Here is a 19,668-nt window from a genome sequence, read left to right as displayed (position 1 = left end):
GTACCTTCTCCCCACTTTGTGGGTCTCTGTGCTTTCCCTCTCTCTCTGCCGCCCTGCCCCCAGCCTCTGTGTGTTTCCGTGTACAGTCACTGTCCCACCTCCACACCCCCTTCATTCTGCAAGCTTAGAAGAAAACATCCAAACACTTCAGCATCAGCATCCCAAATTTATTCTCCAGCAGCTGTGGCCGGGTGGGAGAGCCAAAGAGAAGAGTGGGCGCGGGGAGGAGGAGAGAATCCCGGAGAGTGGCAGGCACGGGGTACGGGGGGGGGGGGGGGAGAACAGGAGGGAGGAAGGGTTCCGAGCAGGACTGGAGCCATGCACCTGGCAGGCGAGCAGTGATGGGTTTAGGGTGGGGGCGTCTAGAACAAAAGCTGATTGAGAACAGCTGGGGTAAGAATCCTTCATACATCCCAGGAATCCCTAGAGTGTAGAAGAGGAGCGCTGGAGCATGGGGGCACAGCCTCCCACTTACTCCAGAATGGAGTGGAGATGGGGGGGTCGGAGGTGGGGGTTTGTTCTGGAATCCAAGTCTGGAACAGCCCACCCCATGAGACTATTTCCCAGAAAGGAAAAAAAAAAAAAAAAAGGAGAGGCACAGAGTCTACCAAAATGGAGTCTAGAACCCCATGGAATTGGGACAGTGGTAGTGGTTCTGGAACCTGGTAGAGCAGAGTCCAGAACAGAGGTGGGGGAGAATCCAGGGCTCAGCACAGCAGAATCTAGAACGCGGTAAGGCTCTAGAGACTGTATGGAGTTTAGAATGCCAGGAACGCTGGGGAGGGGCATCTAGCACCCACAGGGCAGAGGCTAGAATGCTGGGGAGCAAGAACTGAATCGGAGAGGGGGTGAAGAGGGGGCTAAGGCTGGCGCGGGGAGGGAGCAATGGGGACACCTAGTGGCGGCAGGAGAGATTACATGACTGGCACAGGCGGTGGGCTGATGGGGCTGCGGGCGTCCGGGTGCACGAAATCCGGGTTCACGTAGGTGAAGCCTTGGAAATCGGCCTGGTCGATGCTGGCCAACACTAGGCGGTCTGGCGGGGTCAGTGCTGGCGCCGCCCGCGTGAAGAATTTGTCGAAGTTCTCGCCGCTGCGTCCACACTGTGGGAAGCACGGGGGAAGGAAAGATGAAATTCTCTTGGCTCCTTGGGTGTCCTTCTGTGTCCCCTCTGTGCATCTCTTGTCTCCTTTGGAATGTCTGCACATCCTTCATGGCCTCTGCATCTCCCGTTAGGGCGTCTCCACAGAGGGAGCCCCACCCCACCTCCACATACAGGAACTGGAGCTCCTGGGTACCCCCACCCCGAGGGACCAAGGTTTGTTCCCGAAAGGTGGCTGACCGGACGGGGTCTGAACGGAGGGGCGATCTCCAGTCGCTCCAAGCGCTCCCAGTCCATCCAGCGGAAAAAGCCATGAGCACGGATGGCGGGCTCCCCGTCTGGCCCTGAGCCCAGGCGCTTCGCCGGATGCTTAGTTAGGAACTGTGGAAAACACAGAGACAGACAGACAGACAGAGTCCCGGACAGGGAGGCACAGAGAACGAGCAAGAGAGAAAGACAAAAACGGAGGAACAGAGACACAGCGTAGAGACCCAGAGAGAGGAGAATAGCAAGGAGGAACAGGGATGGGGGAGGCGGAGGGAAAGAGGAATGGGGGAGAGTAAGTGAGAACGGGGTAGACGGACTCCAGCCCCAGAGACCGGGGCCAGACAGAGAAAGAGAGAGAAATCAGGGCATCAGGGTGCGAGGGGCAAGAAACCCAGAAAGAGGAAGGGGACCAGCGAAGAATCCCCAAAAGGGATGGAGGAGAAGGAGGGGAGGAGAGGAAAAGGGAAGGAGGGAGGGAGGGACAGGGAGAGAGAAAGCAGTTGGAGACCCAGAGCAAAGAGAGGACAGAGATCCCGAGAGAGGGCGGGATGGACACCCAGGGGAAGGGCAGAGACCCAGAATATGTGTGTACGGGGGTTGGGGGTAAGAGGGGAACAGACACCCAGAGAGAGGGGGACAAAGATGCAAGAGGTGGACAGAGATCCCCAGGGACACAGAGAAAAGGTGGAGACACAGGAAGCCCCATCGAATGTAGATGGAGGCCGAGGTGGGAGACAGAAGCCAGAGAGTGACAGTCAGAGAGAATGGAGACAGGAGCCAGAAGCAGAAGGGCGCTAATGCTTGTTGAAAAGCTGCCACGGGCTAGACTCTCTCTCTTGCACCAACTCCATGACCCCAGTAGAGGAGGCAGGCTCCCGGAGTTTTGGTGGCTTGCCCAAGATCCCACAGGAAGAGAAGTGGCAGGAGTTAGGTTCACCTGACCCACCCGGTTCTGGAGAGGCAGACCCCGGCCTTCCAGCACTCCCTGCAGGGAGCTGGGGAGTGGGTGCAGCAGAGGGGAAGGAGACAGAGGCCATCCTTGGACTGGAGAGGACAGCAGGGCAGTCGATTAGTGTTCTAATGACATCTCTGTATTATACAAACTTTTCCAGCAGATGGAAGGGAAGTAACTTGAGGGGCGGGAGCCTTTTTCTAATGTGCACAGAGCCACTGCATGGGAAGCCCAGGATGGTGGTGGTAGGGCACAGGGGTTGTCCGGAGACTCTGGGGGTCAGGGGGCTCTCACCCCCTTGCAGATCGCCACGGCTTCCCGGGAAAGCGACTTGGGGTAAGTGACAGTTTGTTCCATGATGGCCTGAAACAGCTCTTCCTCATCCTCCCCATCAAAAGGGGGCTGAGGAAATAGAGGGATAGAGTCAGAGACTTGACCAACTGCCTCTCCCCCACCTTCCACACTCTCATCATCCACCGAGTACACAAACACCCCGCTCCAACATCCTAGGAAAAAACTGGACCAAGCCACCAAAGCTTTCTCTCTCTGCCTCTCAGACTCTCTGCTCTCCTATCTCAGAGGCACCAGCTCTCTGCACCTCCTTGCTGTTCTGTCTTTCTCTGCCATGCAAATCAGCGGGGCATTAATTAGACAATATGTCACTTAAATAGAAGAGAGACAAAAAAAAAAATGCAGGAAAAACTGTAAAAGCATTCTCTTGGTTAGATGAGTGGCTTCCGGTCTTCCGGGATTAGGAAAAGCAATACCAAGGCAAGGATTCTTTCCTTTCTTTCCTTTCTTCTTCTTTTTTTTCTTTTCTTTTTCCTTTTTCTTTCTTTTTTTTTTTTTTTTTTTGAGAGCATGCAGGAGTGGGGGGAGGGGGTGAGTGAGGAGCAGAGAGAGAAAGAATCCCAAGCAGACTCCACACCCAGCGAGAAGCCCAACACAGGGCTTGATCTCGGGACCCTGAGATCATGACTTGAGCTGAAATCAAGAGTCAGATGCTTAACTGACTGAGCCACTCAGGGGCCTCCCAAGGTAAAGATTCTTAATGTGGGGTCTAGGAAGTCTGTTTATACAACTGAGAGGGTCCATGAGCTTGAACAGGGGAAAAAGTACATCTTTATTTTTAAAAATCTCTAACTGAAATTTAGCATTCCCTTATAAATGTAGGCAAAAACCACAATAGTAGTACTTGGGACTTCATCACCACCAGAAATCACAGGTATTTTCTTAGCACATTAGATTTGCAGATATCTCAAAATGTTAGTCATCTCAACTTCAAGATTACTAGCAGACCTTCTTGTTTATTCCCCACCATTGTGAGACATTACCATTTAATTCATTAATAGGAAATCACATATATGTCCACATCCCAGTGTTCAATATTTACCTAATTGTATACCTTTAAATTAAATTTATTTAGTTGGCAGAACTAAGTTAAACTAAAATTTTTAAGTTTTGATAGCCATTTACATACGATTGATTTCCTTTGTAATCCTATTATTTTATTTCAGGCATTTAAACACATTGTTCTGAGAAGGGGTCCTTGGCACCAAAAAAAATTTTAAGAGCCTCTGGCCTGTGGGAAAATAATGCTTCAGGACCAAGGACAGCACTATCCAGGCAGGACATTCCCAACTGCTTAGCACCCCTCCTTAGATGGCAGACATCCCTTCCTAACCAGCTCCTTTGAGAGGGGCCATGTAACAGATGCTATCCCACACCGTGTTGCCTTTAGCCAGGCCAGCCTCTCCCAGCTTCCCTTACCTGTCCTGCCAGCATCTCATACAGCAGAACCCCAAAGGACCACCAATCCACAGACTTCCCATAGGGCTGGTAGGCAATGATCTGGTGAGGAAGGATGGAAGTCAAGGAATCCTGTTTTGTGCTTTAAGCAGCCTAAGACCCCTTCTGGCCTCACCCCCCCGGGGAACCCTACCCACTTGAAGTGCTTTCAACACAAACTCTTCCCACTCGGAACACTTCGGCCAGAGCTCCATCTTTTTGGACAATTCAGAAACAGAATTTACCTACTTAGAACATTCCTTTGGTCCCAAAAATAAAGACCATCTAAGGACGAAGTCAAAAGTTCCACTCAGCTAGAATATTTAGGTAACTGGACCTTCTCCTTAAGGAGAGGGTAAAATAAGGGCTAAATTTCAGAGACCAGAGAGTCTTACATCTGGGTGCATTTAAGATTCATCTAGGGGGCTGTTCCTAGCCCTAAGAATTCCAGCCTCAATAGGTCAGAGTCAACAATATGTGTGTTTCTCAAAATCTCCACAGGTGATTCTGACTCCCAGCCATGTTTTGAAACCATGGACATTGATTACACGATGCAAGGACATTAGCATTGAATCACCCTGGAAGATTAAGAAAGGCACCACTAACACCACCTCCCCCCTCAACTGAGACCCTCTCTCTACTTACGTACGGTCAGATCATTAGCTCCACCCCCTTAACAAAGCCAGAGTATACTCCCCCCACCTTGAAATATTCAGGAGAGAACCTCCACATGCCCAGTGTTCGGGCGGGGGGGGGGCAGCCCCACCCACTCAGAGTACACTCGAAGGTGTCTCTACCTTCTAGAATAGTCCTGCAACGGGTCCTGCTCTCTGAGAATTCTTAGGAGCCGAGCGGGTCGCGGGTCCCGCTCTTTTAGAACACTCACCCACCTGTCCGCACAATTTACCAGCTTAGAGACCCAGCTCCGCCCACTCGGAAGGCGGGGCGCACAGGCCTCTCTGCGCTGCTTGCTGTTGGACCGCCCCCGACCCATGTAAAGACCCCAGGGTCAGGACCCCCACATTCGGAATGTTAGACAACCAGCCACACACCCGCCCTGCGAAGTTGCATGGCACCAAGAGCAGCAGAGGGAGGGTTACCTCGGGGGCTATGTAGTCTGGGGTCCCGCAGAAGGTGCGGGTCGTGGTCCCAGGGAAGACGTTCTCCTTACACATGCCGAAGTCAGTGATTTTGATGTGTCCTTCGGCATCCAGCATCACGTTGTCTAGTTTCAGGTCCCTGGTGGGTGGGAGGCAGGATGGATAGGAGTTGAGGGACGGGTGGAGTTCCACGGGCTGGAGCAGCAAGGTTTTGGTTTCTGTTTGTTTGTTTTGTGTTACAGTAAGCTCTACGCCCAACATGGGACTTGAACTCATGACCCCAAGATCACCAGTCGCTCGCTCTACGCAGTGGGCCAGCCAGGTGCCCCTGCAGCCGCGAGTTTGATCGCTTTCCCTCTAGGGGCCTGATGGCCTCCAGTGAAAGGCCCAGACCACTCACCGGTAGATGATGCCCTGATTGTGAAGGAAGAAGAGGCCGATGGCGATTTCCGCTGCGTAGAACCTGGAGAAGGGGGCGGGGAGTCAGAGGTCACAGACTGGGGCCCTCCTCCCCCCACCCCTCCTCTCTTGGGCGAGACTCACGCTGCATGGGGCTCCTTAAACTTGCCCAACTGCTGAATGTGGTACATCAAGTCGCCCCCGGTGACATACTCCATCACAAAATACAGGCGATCCTGGCGGGGGGGCGGGCGGGGGAGGCCTTAGATGAGGGGACACGCTGACCAGAGGGTAGGACGTGTCCATTCCCACCCCCTCCAGACAAACTTGGAAGGCTCCGGATCCACCCAATCAGCAACCCAGAGCATCTGGTAGGTCCCGAGGACTCTAAGCCAGCCCCACAGAATCTCCACCCGCCCTATCCCCTGCTACTCCGAACTGGTCCTGCCCTCCGCGAATGGAAGACTGAGGCCTCTCCACACCCCCTGGAAATCCCAGGGGCACCGCCACCTCTTCCCGCACCTCCTCACGCAAACGCAACCCTGACCACCTGTTAGGAACCAGAGGCGTTTCGGGCCTCACTTGCAATGGACAATAATGTTTCTTTAAATCCAGGAAGCTGACTACGTTTATCCAGAGCTTTTTGAAGGAGTCATGCCCTCTCCAACCTCGGGCGGTTCTCACTCCTTGTCCCGTCCCACGAAGTGCGGGACACGCCCCCCGTGTCTGACGAGACCTTCTCTCAGAATCCGAGAGTGACCACGTAGTTACTTGGAGCCCAGCTGTTGGCAGGCCACTCAGAACCCATTCTCCTTCCCGCACTCCCTTTACTCAAACCTCCTTGGCTCAGAACACCCCCCACTCAAGACCCCGCTGGCTCAGGCCACGCCCAACAGGCTCCCACCCCTCTGGCCACGCCCAGTCAGCGTGCAGGAGGTTCTTTTGCCTCGCCAGAATCTTGGAATCCCGGAGCAGATGTCTGACCTGAGCCAGCCTATGCACCTCCCCTTCCTTACCGGGGTCTGGAAGGTGGAGTGCAGCTGGGTGAGAAAGTGGGGCCGTCCCCCCGGGCCTCGGCCCCCCAGGGCCAGCACTCGCTTCTCCACCAGGGTGCAGTCCACGTCATCATCCTGAACAATCACGTCTTTCTTCAGGATCTTGATGGCGTAGAGCTCATCAGAGCCCCTGCGCTCAGCCAGCATCACCTGGGGACAGAGCCCCAAAAGGCCCAGTCCATCTTGGGAACAATCGCAGAGATGCAGGTCCCTGCCCCGCCCTTTCAGGGACACAGAGAAAGGGAATCCCAGGTCCTTCCTCTCTCTCTCTCTCTCTCTCTCAGGGGACCAGGTGCCCTGGCTTTGCTGAGCACTCCCTCAGGGAAAGCATCCAGGTCTTTATGCCTGTCCTCTCAGGGGCACTCAGGGGTCCCATCGAGCCCTTTTTGGGGACTCAGTTGCCTAGTGTCCCTCCCTAAAGACCAGGACTCTGATCTCCCCGCCCCAGACATCCTCCCCTTTTCCCCCAGGACCCCAGGAATCCAACCTTCCCAAAACTGCCTTTTCCTAGAACCATGAGGAAGCTGAAGTCAGAGATGTGCAGACGTCCAGGACTCGTCCCAAAGAAACAGCGCTTGGAGTCGGTGGGACTCGGGGATGGGGAAGGGATGGGAGAGGAAGACGGACCCATCCGCACCCGCTGTGAGAAAGGGGAGAGATGCAGAGGTAGTCAGACCCCAGACGGGTACAAGGCGACGCCCCGGAGAGAGACAGCATCCAAGAATGAAAGGGATGGGGAGAGACAGAGAAAAAGAAAGTTGTCTCTGCCCCCCTCCCCACCCCGTTGGCTTACGAACTTGCACTGGTTTTCCACAGCCTGGAGGGTTGGTCATTGAACTAACACTCAGACATTTACTATATGTCATTAGATAACCTGTTATCGCCCCCCCATTTTATTTTTTATTTTTAGGTAATCTCTACACCCAACATGGGGCTCAAACTCACAACCCCAAGATCAAGAGTCTCATGCTCCACTGACTGAGCCCACCAGGTACCCCCAACCCCACCCCCGTTTTAGAGAAGAGGAAATTGGCACAGAGACATTAAATAACTTGCCCAATGTCACACAGCAGATTAAAAAGCAGAGCCAGAAATCAAAATTCATTGAAGCCAGAAACGGTGTCTCACCCTCCTTTTTGTGTCTTCAGCATCGTCCAGCACTGAGGGTGCTGAATGGATGAAGGTCTCTCAGGACCTGAGTGCTGAGCGCATTTCTTATTGCTCAACCTTCAGAGTACACCCGGAGTCGGAACACATACATGACCACTGCTTCCTGCTCCTCCCACCTGAGTCTGCACGGAGCCTCCTCTCCCCCTCCCCCTCTGCCTCTGGCTCTATTCGCCACACAGAGCTGGTGTCCTGTTCAGACCTAACTCAGGCCATCTTTGATGCTCCCACCCCCCCCACCCCATCTCACCCAGTTTAAAAGCTAAAATCCTGGGGCGCCCGGGTGGCTCAGTCGTTAAGCATCTGCCTTTGGCTCAGGTCATGATCCCAGGGAGCCTGCTTCTCTCTCTCCCACTCCCCCTGTTCATGTTCCTGCTCTTGCTATCTCTGTCAAATAAATATATAAAATCTTTAAAAAGCTAAAATCCTTCCAGTGAGTGACAAGTCCCACCCCTTCCCTCTGATTTAATGTCCTTTTCCCCACCCTCTCCCCCGCTTCAGCCCCACTGTCCTTGCTCTGCTACATACACTCCCAGCCTGCTCCCACCACAGGGCCTTTGCACCTGCTCTTCCCTCTGCCTGGAAGGTTTTCCATCCTTCAGCTTGGAAATCTGGTCTCTCTCTCCTGTGCCTGGAGAATCCCGCACTCCCTCCTGGACTCACCACCCCGCTCAGAAGCTTTCTCTGGCTCTCCCAGGCTGTGCAGCTGCTTCCGGCACTCCCCAGTGCCTGAGGCTACTACCTCCATTATCAAACATATCCCTTCTGGGTGGATGTCTCTATCTGTACCTTTCTCCTACTTTGAAATTGGAGCTCCCCAGGGAATGGACTGATTCTACTCCCAGAACAGGGTTTGACTTACGTGACACCTCAGGAAATAGGTGTTGAGTGAGTGAGAAAAGGAATGGAGGACAGAAGGCCACCGTGATAAACAGAAAAACTCAAGGATCCGTTCAGGTGTCACCTCCTCAGGGAAGTCCCTCCCGGGCCACTCCCTACCCCACCCCACACCCCACCCCAGGCTGGCTGAGCGCGCCTCCTCTAGGCTTCTCGGTGCCCTGGGCTACCCCTGAGGTAGTACAAGCAGGGCCAGGTTCCCCTCCGGGCTGCTAGGTTTACTCAGCAAGCACAAGACCGGCCGCCAAATCTGTGCTCAGCCCATGGGTGTGGAAATGAAAGCAGGTATCAGGGGAGGGAGACGTGGGGGGAGACATGCAGACCACAGGAATGAAACTGTCTCCATTCCAGGCCTGAGCTCTACTCACCTCATACAGTTCCAGGGGGTAGTTACAGGCCTGGGGGAGAAGAAAGCCAGAGTCAGAGCACCCAGGGAGGTAGGACGTTGCCCTAGAGCATAGGGTGGCGACTCCAAACCCCCAAGCCATGGTAATGGATAGGAACTCTTAATTCCCATCACACCCTGGGGCAGGAGTCCCCTAGAAAGGCAGGGGACGGAGCCCCGGGGTCTTCTGGGAATTGTAGTCCCAGGACGCGTGGGCAACCAGCCGCTCTGAACTGTGGGTGGCAGGGCTGGACTCCCCCCTGGGGGAAGCCGGGCCGAGTACCTCAAACTTCTGGAGGAGGCTGCAGTTGTCAGCATCAGCCACCGGCACATTGTAATATTCGCCCTCCTCCTGGTTCAGTAACTTGTACCTGACATACAGACGGAGACCAGAGCCGGGCAGGAGGCGGGGTCGGGGTGGGGGTAGGGGGTGGGGGGGATGCAGCCGAGGGAGAGGCAGAGGGATCAGAGCGGGGAAAGAGACACAGAAAGAAAGACACAGAGATGGAGAGAGAGAGTGAGATAAGGAGGGGCGGGGGGGGGGGACACGGGGTGGGGGGAGGGTCACGGGAGGAGGGAGAGGGAAGCGCAGGGAGGCAGGATGCTGGTGGCCCGGAGGAGAGAGACCACGCCCCTGCCCCGTCCTCACCAGCCGTCCACCGGCGCCTTGAGCAGCTCCGAGACACCGAAGGACATGGCACCCATGAAATCGTTGCGGGAAGTCCGGTCCCAGTCCCACACCTCCACGCTGAGCCGGCGCTCCACGTCCCCAGGCTTCAGGTTGCTGCGGGAAGGGTGGGGCGCAGTGAGGGTCCAGCTCCCCGCTCCCCGAACTCCCCCATCCTTGGTGCTGGAGGAGGACGCAAGCCCTTCTGGGGTGCGCTGGGGTCTGTTCCTACTCCCTAGAGTGTCCTGTCATCTCTGAGCCTCCCAAAGGGGGTCTTCCCCAGTATCGGGACCTTGAGTACATCTAGACCGCGCTCAGTCTCTCTCCCTTCCTCGCACATTCTTGGCCCCTTCCCATCCCTGCGTCCCCGTCCTTTCCCTCCAGATCTCTCTCCAATCTGAGTCTCTGTGCCCCCTCCTCCCTCTGGGTCTCTGTCCTTCTGTCTTTCTGTTAACTGGCTTCTCTTTCTCTTCCTGCCACCCACCCACCACCCCTCTGCTTACACCCCACCTCCCTGCATTCTGTCTATGTGTCTCTTTGGGTTTGTGTCTCTTCTTCTGAACACCCTCCATCTCTGTCTCACTCCAAAGTAGTGGGCTTTGATGGAGATTAAATGCACAGATCTATCTCCCTCCCTCCCTCCCTCTCTCCCTCTCTCTCTCTCTCTCTCTCTCTCTCTCTCTCTCTCTCTCTCTCTCTCGCTTCTGTAACTCCATCCCTCTCCCTCAGTCGCTCCATTCCCTCTCCCACCGCCTTTCTCTGCCCTTTTCTTGGGTTCCTTCTATCCTAACACCTCCCACCATCTGCTCTCTAGGGTCTTGTGGGCCACCAAGACCCTCAGATCATTCTCTGTCAGCCATCACAGCATCCCCTGCACCCGAGGCTCACAACACAAAGGTCTCGTTCCACACAGGGTTTAGTGTGGCTTTCACCGTCCGGGTCTTCTGTTTTGTCAAGTTCCGAGGGTCTGGGATAAGCTTCAGCTTCACATAGGGATCCGACAGACCATTGGGATCCATTGGGATGAGGTTACGGGCCTCGCCAACTGAAAGGAGAAGTGAAGGAGGGTAGACTGGGTTAGAGATCCAGAAAGAGGCCCCTAAGTCTCTCCCAGTCGACAATCAAAAATCCAAGCTCCCAGCCTTTCTGACGACCCAGGTGTCTTTGGTCTCTTACCTCGTCAGTACCCAGAAGACAGGGCCTAAAGCCCTTTTCCCAGCCAGGGACCCAGAAATCAGACCCAGAGCCCCCTCCTCCCTGAGGACCCCGGAGTGAGGACCCTGGCCACATCACCACTAGTAATCCCAGGCCTCCCTCCGAATCAGGTTTTCTCTCCTCCCTCCCTCTCAAGGACCTTGATTTAGAATGGCCATTAAAAGGTGCCGAAATGGGGGGCGCCTGGGTAGCTCAGTCGCTAAGCATCTGCCTTTGGCTCAGGTCAGGATCCCGGAGTCATGGGATTGAGCCCCGCATCGGTTCCCTGCTCAGGGGGAAGCTTGCTCCTCCCTCTCCTACTCCCCCTGCTTGTGTTCCCTCTCTCGCTGTATCTCTCTCTGTCAAATAAATAAATAAAATCTTAAAAAAAAAAAGAGGTGCTGAAAGGGGGCCCTTGGGTGGCCCGGCATCGGCCTCCCTGCTCAGCAGGGAGTCTGCTTCTCTCTCTCTGCCCTTCTCCCTGCTTGTGTGTTCTCTTTCTCGCTCTCTCTCAAATAAATAGATATATTTTTTTAAAGATTTTATTTATTTTTTTGAGAGAGAGTGAGAGGGAAAGGGAGAAGAAGACTCCTCGCTGAGCAGGGAGCCCAATGCGAGGCTCCATCCCAGGACCCTGGGATCATGACCTGAGCCGAAGGCAGACGCTTAGCCGCTTAGCCGACTGAGCCACACAGGCGCCCCAGTAGATAAAATCTTAAAAAAAAAAAAAAAAAAAAAAAAAAAGGCGCTGAAAGTTGCAAGAGTCAAGGCTGGGGACTGAGACACGGTGGAAGGGGCGTGGCTGGGCGGTGCTCAGCCGTTGCAGGTGGGGTCAGGAGGGTGGGCGTGACCCCCAGGGGGCGTGGCCTTCCCTGTAGGGGTGGGTGGGCAGCGCAGGTGAATACCTTCGGCCCTTCCCCCTGGGGTAAAAGGGCGGGACCAGACACAGGAGCCCAGCTTCACCTGTGACGTGTATCTCATCTGCAGTCGGAGCTCGGATTTCCAGCTGCAGGCGCCCACGGCGCTCCGTGTGGTCCACCCCGCACAGAGAGGGCACGCTGCGCACACAGCGTCGGTGCACGTTCATCTCGCAGCCTAGGGGGCACAGAACGGGAGGTAGCGTGTCCGGCCGCCCCCCCACTCCAGACGCCATCCTCCAGCACTACCCGGAACCCAGACACTGCACTTTGAAAGGGGCCCCGGAGCGCCAGGTTCTGGCAGGAGCCGCGAGGGTAGACTCACAGGAGCATTTCATGCCCTGGTGCACCAGCCCGTAGAGAAGGGAGCCACAGTGGTCGCAAAAGGTGGGGCTGCTATAGCTGTGCAGACGGAACTTGTGCTTGTTTCGGGGGTCCTGGAGGCAGAGAGGAGACATCAGAGGAGGCCAGGAGGGGGCGTGCCCTAGACCCCTGGGAGAGAAGCGCTTTGAACTCTGCCTCCTCTCCCTTGCTCTCCCAGTCTTCTACTGCTCCACCTCACTCATTCGCCCTACAATATTTATTGAGTGCCTACTGTGTGCCGGGCACTGTTCTTGGTGCCAGGACCAGCCGTGAACAAATAAAAACTCCTGTCCCCATGGAGTTTCCTTTCTAGTGGAGGGAGACAGAAAATAAACACAGTGAATAAGTAAAATAGAATGATAGATGGTAGCAGGTGCTTTGGAGAAAAATGAAGCAAGAAAGGGGATTGCCAGGGGTGGGGACTGAAATTTGCAGAAAGTGATCAGGGAAGGCTTCATTAACAAGGTGGCATTTGGGCAGAACCCGCAGGAGGTGGGGGCTCCTAAGGTTCCAAGCCCCTAGGCTCCCCCACCTCCCGAAAGCTGTTCTCTGAGGACTTGTGGGCCACAGTGAACTCCAGATGTTTCACTGTCAGCCTCTATCAATGTCTGCCCACTGATGATCTGCCTTCTCTGAGCCCCTTGTGAGATGGAGAATATGACCTCTCAGTTATAGGGACCTCTCAGTTAATGAAAGACCAAGTGTAGGGGCGCCTGGCTGGCTCAGTCGATGGAGTGTGGGACTCTTGATCTTGGGGGTGTGAGTTCAAGTCCCATATTAGGTGTAGAGATGAAACAAAGAATGGAAAGAAAGGAAAGAAAGAGAGAGAAAAAAAGAAAGAGAGAAAGGGAAGAGAGGGAGGGAGGAAGGAAGGAGGGAGGGAGGGAAGGAGCGAAGGAAGGAAGGAAGGAAGGAGGGAAGGAGGGAAGGAAAGATGAAGTGTAAACTGCGTAACAGGGCCTGGCATGCTAAATGTGCTCAGTACTGTTATTTGTGCTGCCGTGGTTACTATTCATGATTTTATTGCAGTCTCCACATAGCCCTGGGTTTAAATAAGAGCTGGGCCATTTACCAGCTGTGTCATTTGGGGGCAAGATAGTGCCCAATTTTGAGCCTCAGTGTCCTCTTCTGCCCAGTGGAAATCAACAGTCTGTATCTTGAAGCAATGCTCAATGTTCAGAGTCCAATTAAGCATGAATTTAGGACACCGGTAAAGCATTCCTTCCTCACCCCTGGCAATGTCTGAGTGTTAAATAATTTGGTATTTGCCTTTTTCTAGGAATGCATCGCGAGAGTTATCACTAGGGTGAAAATTCAGGATATTCTTGGGCTTTTATTTATTTTTGCAGTTTAGCGGGGATTCTATTTTGAATGACACTGGGCGGGGGGCGGGGGAGTAGGGTGTGATGATCTGTTTCAACGCTCTGGGCCTCTAACGATCTTCAGCTGACCCTAACTCAAAGGGTGCCTGCCGCTCTAAGTGATATACTATGTAAAAGTTCTCAGCAGGATGCCTGACTCACAGGCTCCATCGCTCCCCGGAGAGAAGCTGTTCTTATTCTCAAGGTGAAATCACCATTACAAAGGAGACAGAGCTGCAGCTCCAGTTAGATTAGCGTCCACATTTTGACTCTGCCCACTACCCAGCTAGTGGCTTCCCCCCACGCCGCGCTTTGCGGAGACTCAGACCCTTCCTTCCTATAAAATGGGGCCGCGAGGCCTCCCTGAAAGGGGTCTAATGGAAATCATGCTTGCCAAGCCCTCCCCACTTCTTTAGCTCCTGATCCATATGACTGACAACAAGATCAAAAGCATTAAGAAGGAAAAAGTCAGAATGAGGTAGAGGAAGACCCCTCCTCTGTTTTTTCATCAGTAACAGCAACAATTGTACAAGGATAATAAGCAATACGTTGTCTCTCGCCATGTACCAGGTACCATCCCAAGCATGGTACTTGACTTGGGATGTCCTCAAAACTTGACTCATTTAGTCCTCAAAACAATCCTTAAGGTAGGCGTGGTCATCATCCCCATTTTGCAGATGAGGAGCTCAAGAGGTGCAGAGAAGTAAATTAAAAACTTTTGGAAGGTCACAGAACCTCTGTGTGGTGGAACTGGGATTCAAGCCCAGGTGTTCGGCTCAGGAGCCTCTGCTCAGATGGGGACAGGAACAACACTCAATGTTGTGCAGACTCACTCCTGTACTGTCTGCAAGATACCTGCTGAGTGCATGCAATGAGCACTGGATAAATCAGAAGTATTGTTGGTGGTGCAGGTGGGCAGGTGAGGTGGCTAATCATGGACATATATGGGTGCTAGTAGACAGTGGTGCTCAATATATGTCCTATGAAATCACATCCTTTATGTAAATTTCAATTTCCTTCACCTAACCAGCTGGCAAAATGTCCCATGGACTTCTGGAGATCTCTCTGTCCCTTTCTCTCTCTGTCTCAGGTTCTCATTCTGTCCCTTTCTTCATCTGCTAATCATAAAGCTGGCTTCAACCCTATGTCAAAACCTGGGCTAGACCCTCAAGCCACCTGGCTTCATTGAGCTATCAAAACAAGCCGGGGGGGGGGGTTGCCTGGGTGGCTCAGTCCTTAAGCATCTGCCTTCGGCTCAGGTCATGATCCCGGGGTCCCTGCTCCACCGGAAGCCTGCTTCTCCCTCTCCCCCTCCCCCTGCTTAAGTTCCCTCTCTCGCTGTGTCTCTCTCTGTCAAATAAATAAATAAAATCTTAAAAAAAAAAAAAACCAAGCTGGGGGAGGTCGAGATTTATGCTGTCCCACCCAGTAGCCACTAACCACACGTGGCTATTTAAATTTAAATCAGTTCAAATTAAATGGAATTTAGATTTCCATTCCTCAGTCACGGTAGCCCCTCTCAAGTGCGCCTCTAGCTAGCTAGGTGTGGCTGGTGGCTGCCATAGTGGACAGCATACGTAGAGGGGAAATGGAGCCTCAGAGAGAAGAGCCCCAAGGCCAGAAAGAAAATGAAGGAGGGATCAGGAACGGGCCACAGGGTCGACTGTTCTTGTAAGTCGACTGACATCCCCCCTGATGTGAAGCGGAGGGAGGGAGAGAGAGGTTGTGCGTGTCTCTGTGTGTGCGCATGAGGGATCTGTATACGCACGTGCAGCTGTGTGAGTGTGCACGCGAGCGCATGTGCGTGTGCACTGAAGGGTCTCCCTGGACCTCTCTCTTGGCGTCTCAGAAATCATTCTCTATATCTACCATTTTCTATTCTAGCTTGTCTCTCTGGGTCTCTGCAGCCCTGTTTCTCTGAGTTTCTTGTCTCTGTCTGTCTCTCTCGGTCCCTGTGGCTCACCTTTTCCTCCCTCCTGGGTTGCCGTCTCTGTTCCATTCCTCTCTCTTTCTGTGTCTGGGTCTCTATCTTTTTCTGCATTTCTGAGATTCTCTGTCTTATCTCAGTGCCTGCATCAATAGTTGTTTCTCTCTCTGTCCCTCAACTCTGTTTTTTTTTTTTTAAATCTCTTGACCCCTGGATGACAGCCCACCCCCTCCAATGCTCTCTTTGGTCCCCCACCTGTGTCCCCAGCCTGTCTCAGCCCCCTCTCATTTCCCCTTTCCAGGCCAAGGGCAGGGAATCTGGGCCAGACTAGCTCCCCCTATCTCTCCAGCCCCCCTCCCCTCCCAGCCTTAAAAATAGCAGGAGAAATTGGGACGGACGCCGAGGGGGTGAGGGCGGGGGCGCGGCCCAAAGAGAAAGAATCAGGTGTCCGGGCACTCACATCCGTCTGGGGGCCCTTCCCAGCGCCTGGACACTCGAAGGTCACAAATTCGTGGCATCGTCGATGAACCACAAAGCTGCAGACTGAAGGTGAGAATCATAGAGACATAGAGACAGAGAGAGAGCCCAATGGATAGAAAATCAGAAAGAGAGAGACCCCTACAGAAAGAAAACCAGAGGGAGGGGGACCCCAAAATCAAGAGAGTTTAATAGACAATCAAAGGAGAGACCCCCAACATGGAGTGGGGGAGGGAAACCAGGAGACAGAAATTCGGGAGATAAACCCAAAGACAGACAGAAACAGAGACACAGAGCATCAGAGAGCAGAGAGACCCCCGTGCCTACACACAGCCAAAGGGAGACACAGAGACAGACAGAGAAAGACAGAGACACAGGGACACAGAGAGAACAGGATCCCATCGACAGACACAAGCCCACCGAGGCAAGAAAGAAAGGAAAGAGGCAGGCTGAGGAGGAGAGCAAACAGAGAAATGCCCTCCGACAGAAGAGAGAGAGCAGTGACTTGGGCAGAAGTGAGTCTGGGGGCTGCTGCAGGCCTCCCCCTCCCTGACTCACTCTGTTCTCAGCAGTAGCAGCTGGTGCTTTAGGACTCGCCCCCCTCTCCCGCCCCCCATAACTGCCAGCCCCGCCCGGCCCCCACCCGCCCATTGGTGACCCCACCCGGCCTGCCCCTGCCTAGGACTGTTGGTGTTGTCATGGCGACAGCAGCTTGGGGGGGGGGGCTCTGACTTCGCATCTCCAGCCCCTCCCTTTCAGCTCCCCTTTTCCAAATCTCTCTGTTCCCATGGCAACAGATTCTCCAAATATCTGTCCCCACCTGGAGCTGGCCGAGGGAGGGGCCCCCAGCACCACCTCCGCGGTGGCCCCGCCATCAGAGCTCCCTCCCCACCACAGGCTGTGTCTCTGCCACACCCCCCGCCCCGGGCTCCCCCGCGCCTCTCTGGGGACCGAAGAACACGTGTGTCAAGCCTCCTGGGCTGTGGGGCCCCAGCCTCCACCCTCCTGAGGGTCCCAGGAGTCTGGGTCCCCAGCTCTTACCTTGACATTGCAGGCCCTGTTTTCCAATCCCCCTGCAAGATCAAGGATCAGAGGTCAGTGCAGAAAAGGGTACCCGGTCTCCCACCTCTGCCAGCCTTTACTGCACCTTGCTCCCCCCATGAGCAGGACCCCAGCTGCCTCTTGTTCTAGAACCCAAACATTCTAGTCCTCAGCCCTTCTTCTCTCAGACCCAGGAGCCCAGGCCCCCAGCCCCTCCTCCCTCAGGCCCAGGAGTCCAGGCCCCAGCCCCCTCCTCCCTCAGACCCTGGAGCCCAGGCCCCCAGCCTCCTCCCTCAGACCCAGGAGTCCAGACCCCCAGCCTCCTCCTCCCTCAGACCCAGGAGTCCAGGCCCCCAAGCCTCTCCTCCCTCAGACCCAGGAGTCCAGACCCCCAGCCCCTCCTCCCTCAGACCCAGGAGTCCAGGCCCCCAGCCCCTCCTCCCTCAGACCTGGCAGTCCAGACCCCCAGCCCCTCCTCCCTCAGACCCAGGAGTCCAGACCCCCAGCCCCTCCTCCCTCAGACCCAGGAGTCCAGGCCCCCAGCCCCTCCTCCCTCAGACCTGGCAGTCCAGATCCCCAGGCCCTCCTCCTTCAGACCCAGGAGTCCAGACCCCCCTCAGCCCCCTCCTCCCTCAGACCCAGGAGTCCAGCCCCCCAGCCCCCTCCTCCCTCAGACCCAGGAGTCCAGCCCCCCAGCCCCTCCTCCCTCAGACCCAGGAGTCCAGGCCCCCAGCCCCCTCCTCCCTCAGACCCAGGAGTCCAGGCCCCCAGCGCCTCCTCTCAGACCCAGGAATCCGGGACCCAAGGCCCTGCTCCCTCAGACTCAGGGATCCGGGTCCCCAGCCCCTTCCTACCCTAGGACCAGGAGCCAGGGCTGCAGCCCTCTCCTTCCCCAACCCTCAGGGTCTGGGGTGACAGGAGTCTCCATCCCTCGTTCCCTCCCTCCTCAAGCCCGCAGCCCCTTCCCTCACCAGATGAAGTCGGTGCAGTGGCTGCAGAAGGTTGGCTGCTTGAAGAAGCGGGCGGTGAACTTGTGGCTCTTGACTTCGTGGACCACCTTCTGCCTCAGAGCCCCCTTTCTGCAAAACAGGGGCCGGGGTCCCCCCTCTGAATCGCCTCCGCCGGGGCCCAGGCCTGCCATGGCCCCAGGAACGTAGCAGGGACCAGGATCCTGCCTTTCTGGGGAAACAGGTGGAAGGGCGAGGAGCCGGAGACTCGGGAGAGCACTGAGCCACGGGGAGATTGCGAGGAGGGAAGGAGAGGGGCGAGGCACCTCCAGGCGCGGAGCGCAGGGCAAGGAGCGGCACCCCGGGGCGCGCCGGCTCCGCCAGGGGGAGCGGGCGGGCAGGGCGGAGAGCCGAGGGCAGGGGCGCTGAGGAGCCGGAGGCAAGGGCGGCGGCAGCGGCGGCGGGAGCTCCAGCTCAGGCACCTGCTGAAATGTGGGAGCCCCGGCTGGGGGGAGGCGTTGCCATGACGACCGAGGGGCGGGGTTTCAGTTTAAAGGCGTCCCCCCTCCCTGAGACTGGGGACAAATGCCCTCCCCCCCCCCACACACACACACACGTGCGCACACCCACTCCGGGGGCTGGCTGGAGGGAGGGGGCATCCTCTGAGCGGTGCCCTGCCCCCACCTCCTTCTGTCACCCGGACCCGGGCTTCCTCCCCACTAGGTGCCTCGGTGGGTCCCGTGAGCCCGCTGAGACTCCACTCGGATCCCTGGGTTTCTGACTGTGTCACTCTGCTTCATTACACAAACTTTGTATTCAGTGCTGGGGACCCGGTGGTGAACGGGGAGGCCCGCTGTCTCTCTCTGCCGCTCTTCAAGTCTTGATTTCTCTCTGGGCCTGGGTGAATGTGTATGTCTGTGTCTCCCTCTGGGATTGTCTCTTGCTCTCAGTCTCTGTCCCTGCCCAGTGTTCCTGGCTCTCTGTCTCTGTGTCTCTGTCCCTGTCCTTGCCTCTATTTCTCTGGGGTTTTTTTGCTGTGTCTCCGTCTATGCCTGTGGCCAAGCTGTGACCCTCTTTGGGTCTTGGTGTCCCTCTTTCTGTGGTGTCTGTCTCATCAGTGTTCCTTGGCCTCTTGCCGGAGGTCCCATACATTCCTGTTTCTGTCTCCCTGACTCTCTCCCTCTTCTTGCCTCTATTTGTCTCTGTGGCTCGCTCTCGGTCGCTCTCCATCGGGCTGTGACTCCGGGCCTCCGTGTCTCCGTCCCTCTGTGTCTTTCTCTTTGAGGGTCAGTTTCTGTCTCCCGCACCCCTCAGCCCTCCTTCTCCCCGTGCCTCCGTGTCTACGAACCTCCCTGTGCTCGCCTCTTCCTCCTCCTCTGTGCCCGGCCCTCTCTCTGACCCACTCCCTGGCTCTGCCAGCGTCTCCCTCGGTCGCTGGGGGTCTCTCTGAATGTTTGAGCTCATGTGTCTCTCACCCCCACCCGACCCCCATCTTTATCCCTTTCTCACCCTTCTGGCTAGGAACCTCTCTCTCCGTGCCTGGGGGTCTCCCCGTCCCTCCACGTCCCTCTCTGGCCCTGGAAAACCCTGTGCATCCCCGTGCCTCCGAACGTCGGCCCTGCGGGGCTCCGGCCTCCGCTCTGTCGCTCCGCCCGCGTCCCC

General features: G+C 55.7%; 1 protein-coding gene across 2 annotated transcripts; it reads right to left on the bottom strand.

Annotated features, from left to right (window-relative positions):
* Nucleotides 1-154: 154 nt before the first annotated feature.
* On the bottom strand, nt 155-19,580 carry PRKCG (protein kinase C gamma). Of its 2 annotated transcripts, none has more exons than XM_027618299.2 (19): nt 19,516-19,580; nt 18,031-18,491; nt 17,060-17,091; nt 16,002-16,084; nt 12,216-12,327; nt 11,937-12,068; nt 10,668-10,824; nt 9,762-9,896; nt 9,396-9,483; nt 9,096-9,125; nt 7,151-7,303; nt 6,625-6,813; nt 5,753-5,844; nt 5,610-5,672; nt 5,210-5,348; nt 4,092-4,172; nt 2,616-2,723; nt 1,343-1,483; nt 155-1,103 (listed from the first exon to the last, which is right to left on the bottom strand). In XM_027618299.2, the coding sequence occupies exons 2-19, from the start codon at nt 18,198-18,200 to the stop codon at nt 915-917; spliced, it is 2,094 nt and encodes a 697-aa protein (XP_027474100.1). In that variant the 5' UTR covers nt 18,201-18,491; nt 19,516-19,580; the 3' UTR covers nt 155-914. The 2 variants fall into 2 exon arrangements, with proteins under 2 accessions (XP_027474100.1, XP_027474101.1); XM_027618300.2 differs by having other exon boundaries at nt 18,031-18,138; nt 19,516-19,554.
* Nucleotides 19,581-19,668: the final 88 nt, after the last annotated feature.

This window comes from Zalophus californianus, chromosome 17 (genome assembly GCF_009762305.2).
Source record: "Zalophus californianus isolate mZalCal1 chromosome 17, mZalCal1.pri.v2, whole genome shotgun sequence".
Classification (NCBI taxonomy): domain Eukaryota; kingdom Metazoa; phylum Chordata; class Mammalia; order Carnivora; family Otariidae; genus Zalophus; species Zalophus californianus.
The sequence above is the reverse complement of the archived record's forward strand: the minus strand, read 5'-3'. Positions and strand labels throughout refer to the sequence as shown.

Excerpts from the sequence above, each read along its gene's own strand:
- PRKCG (XM_027618299.2), bottom strand. The coding sequence starts at position 18,200 with ATGGCAGGCCTGGGCCCCGGCGGAGGCGATTCAGAGGGGGGACCCCGG. Across the intron at positions 4,173-5,209 it reads CAGACTACATAGCCCCCGAG|ATCATTGCCTACCAGCCCTA; the intron begins GTAACCCTCCCT and ends CTTCCTCACCAG. Across the intron at positions 2,724-4,091 it reads ATGAGATGCTGGCAGGACAG|CCCCCTTTTGATGGGGAGGA; the intron begins GTAAGGGAAGCT and ends CTATTTCCTCAG.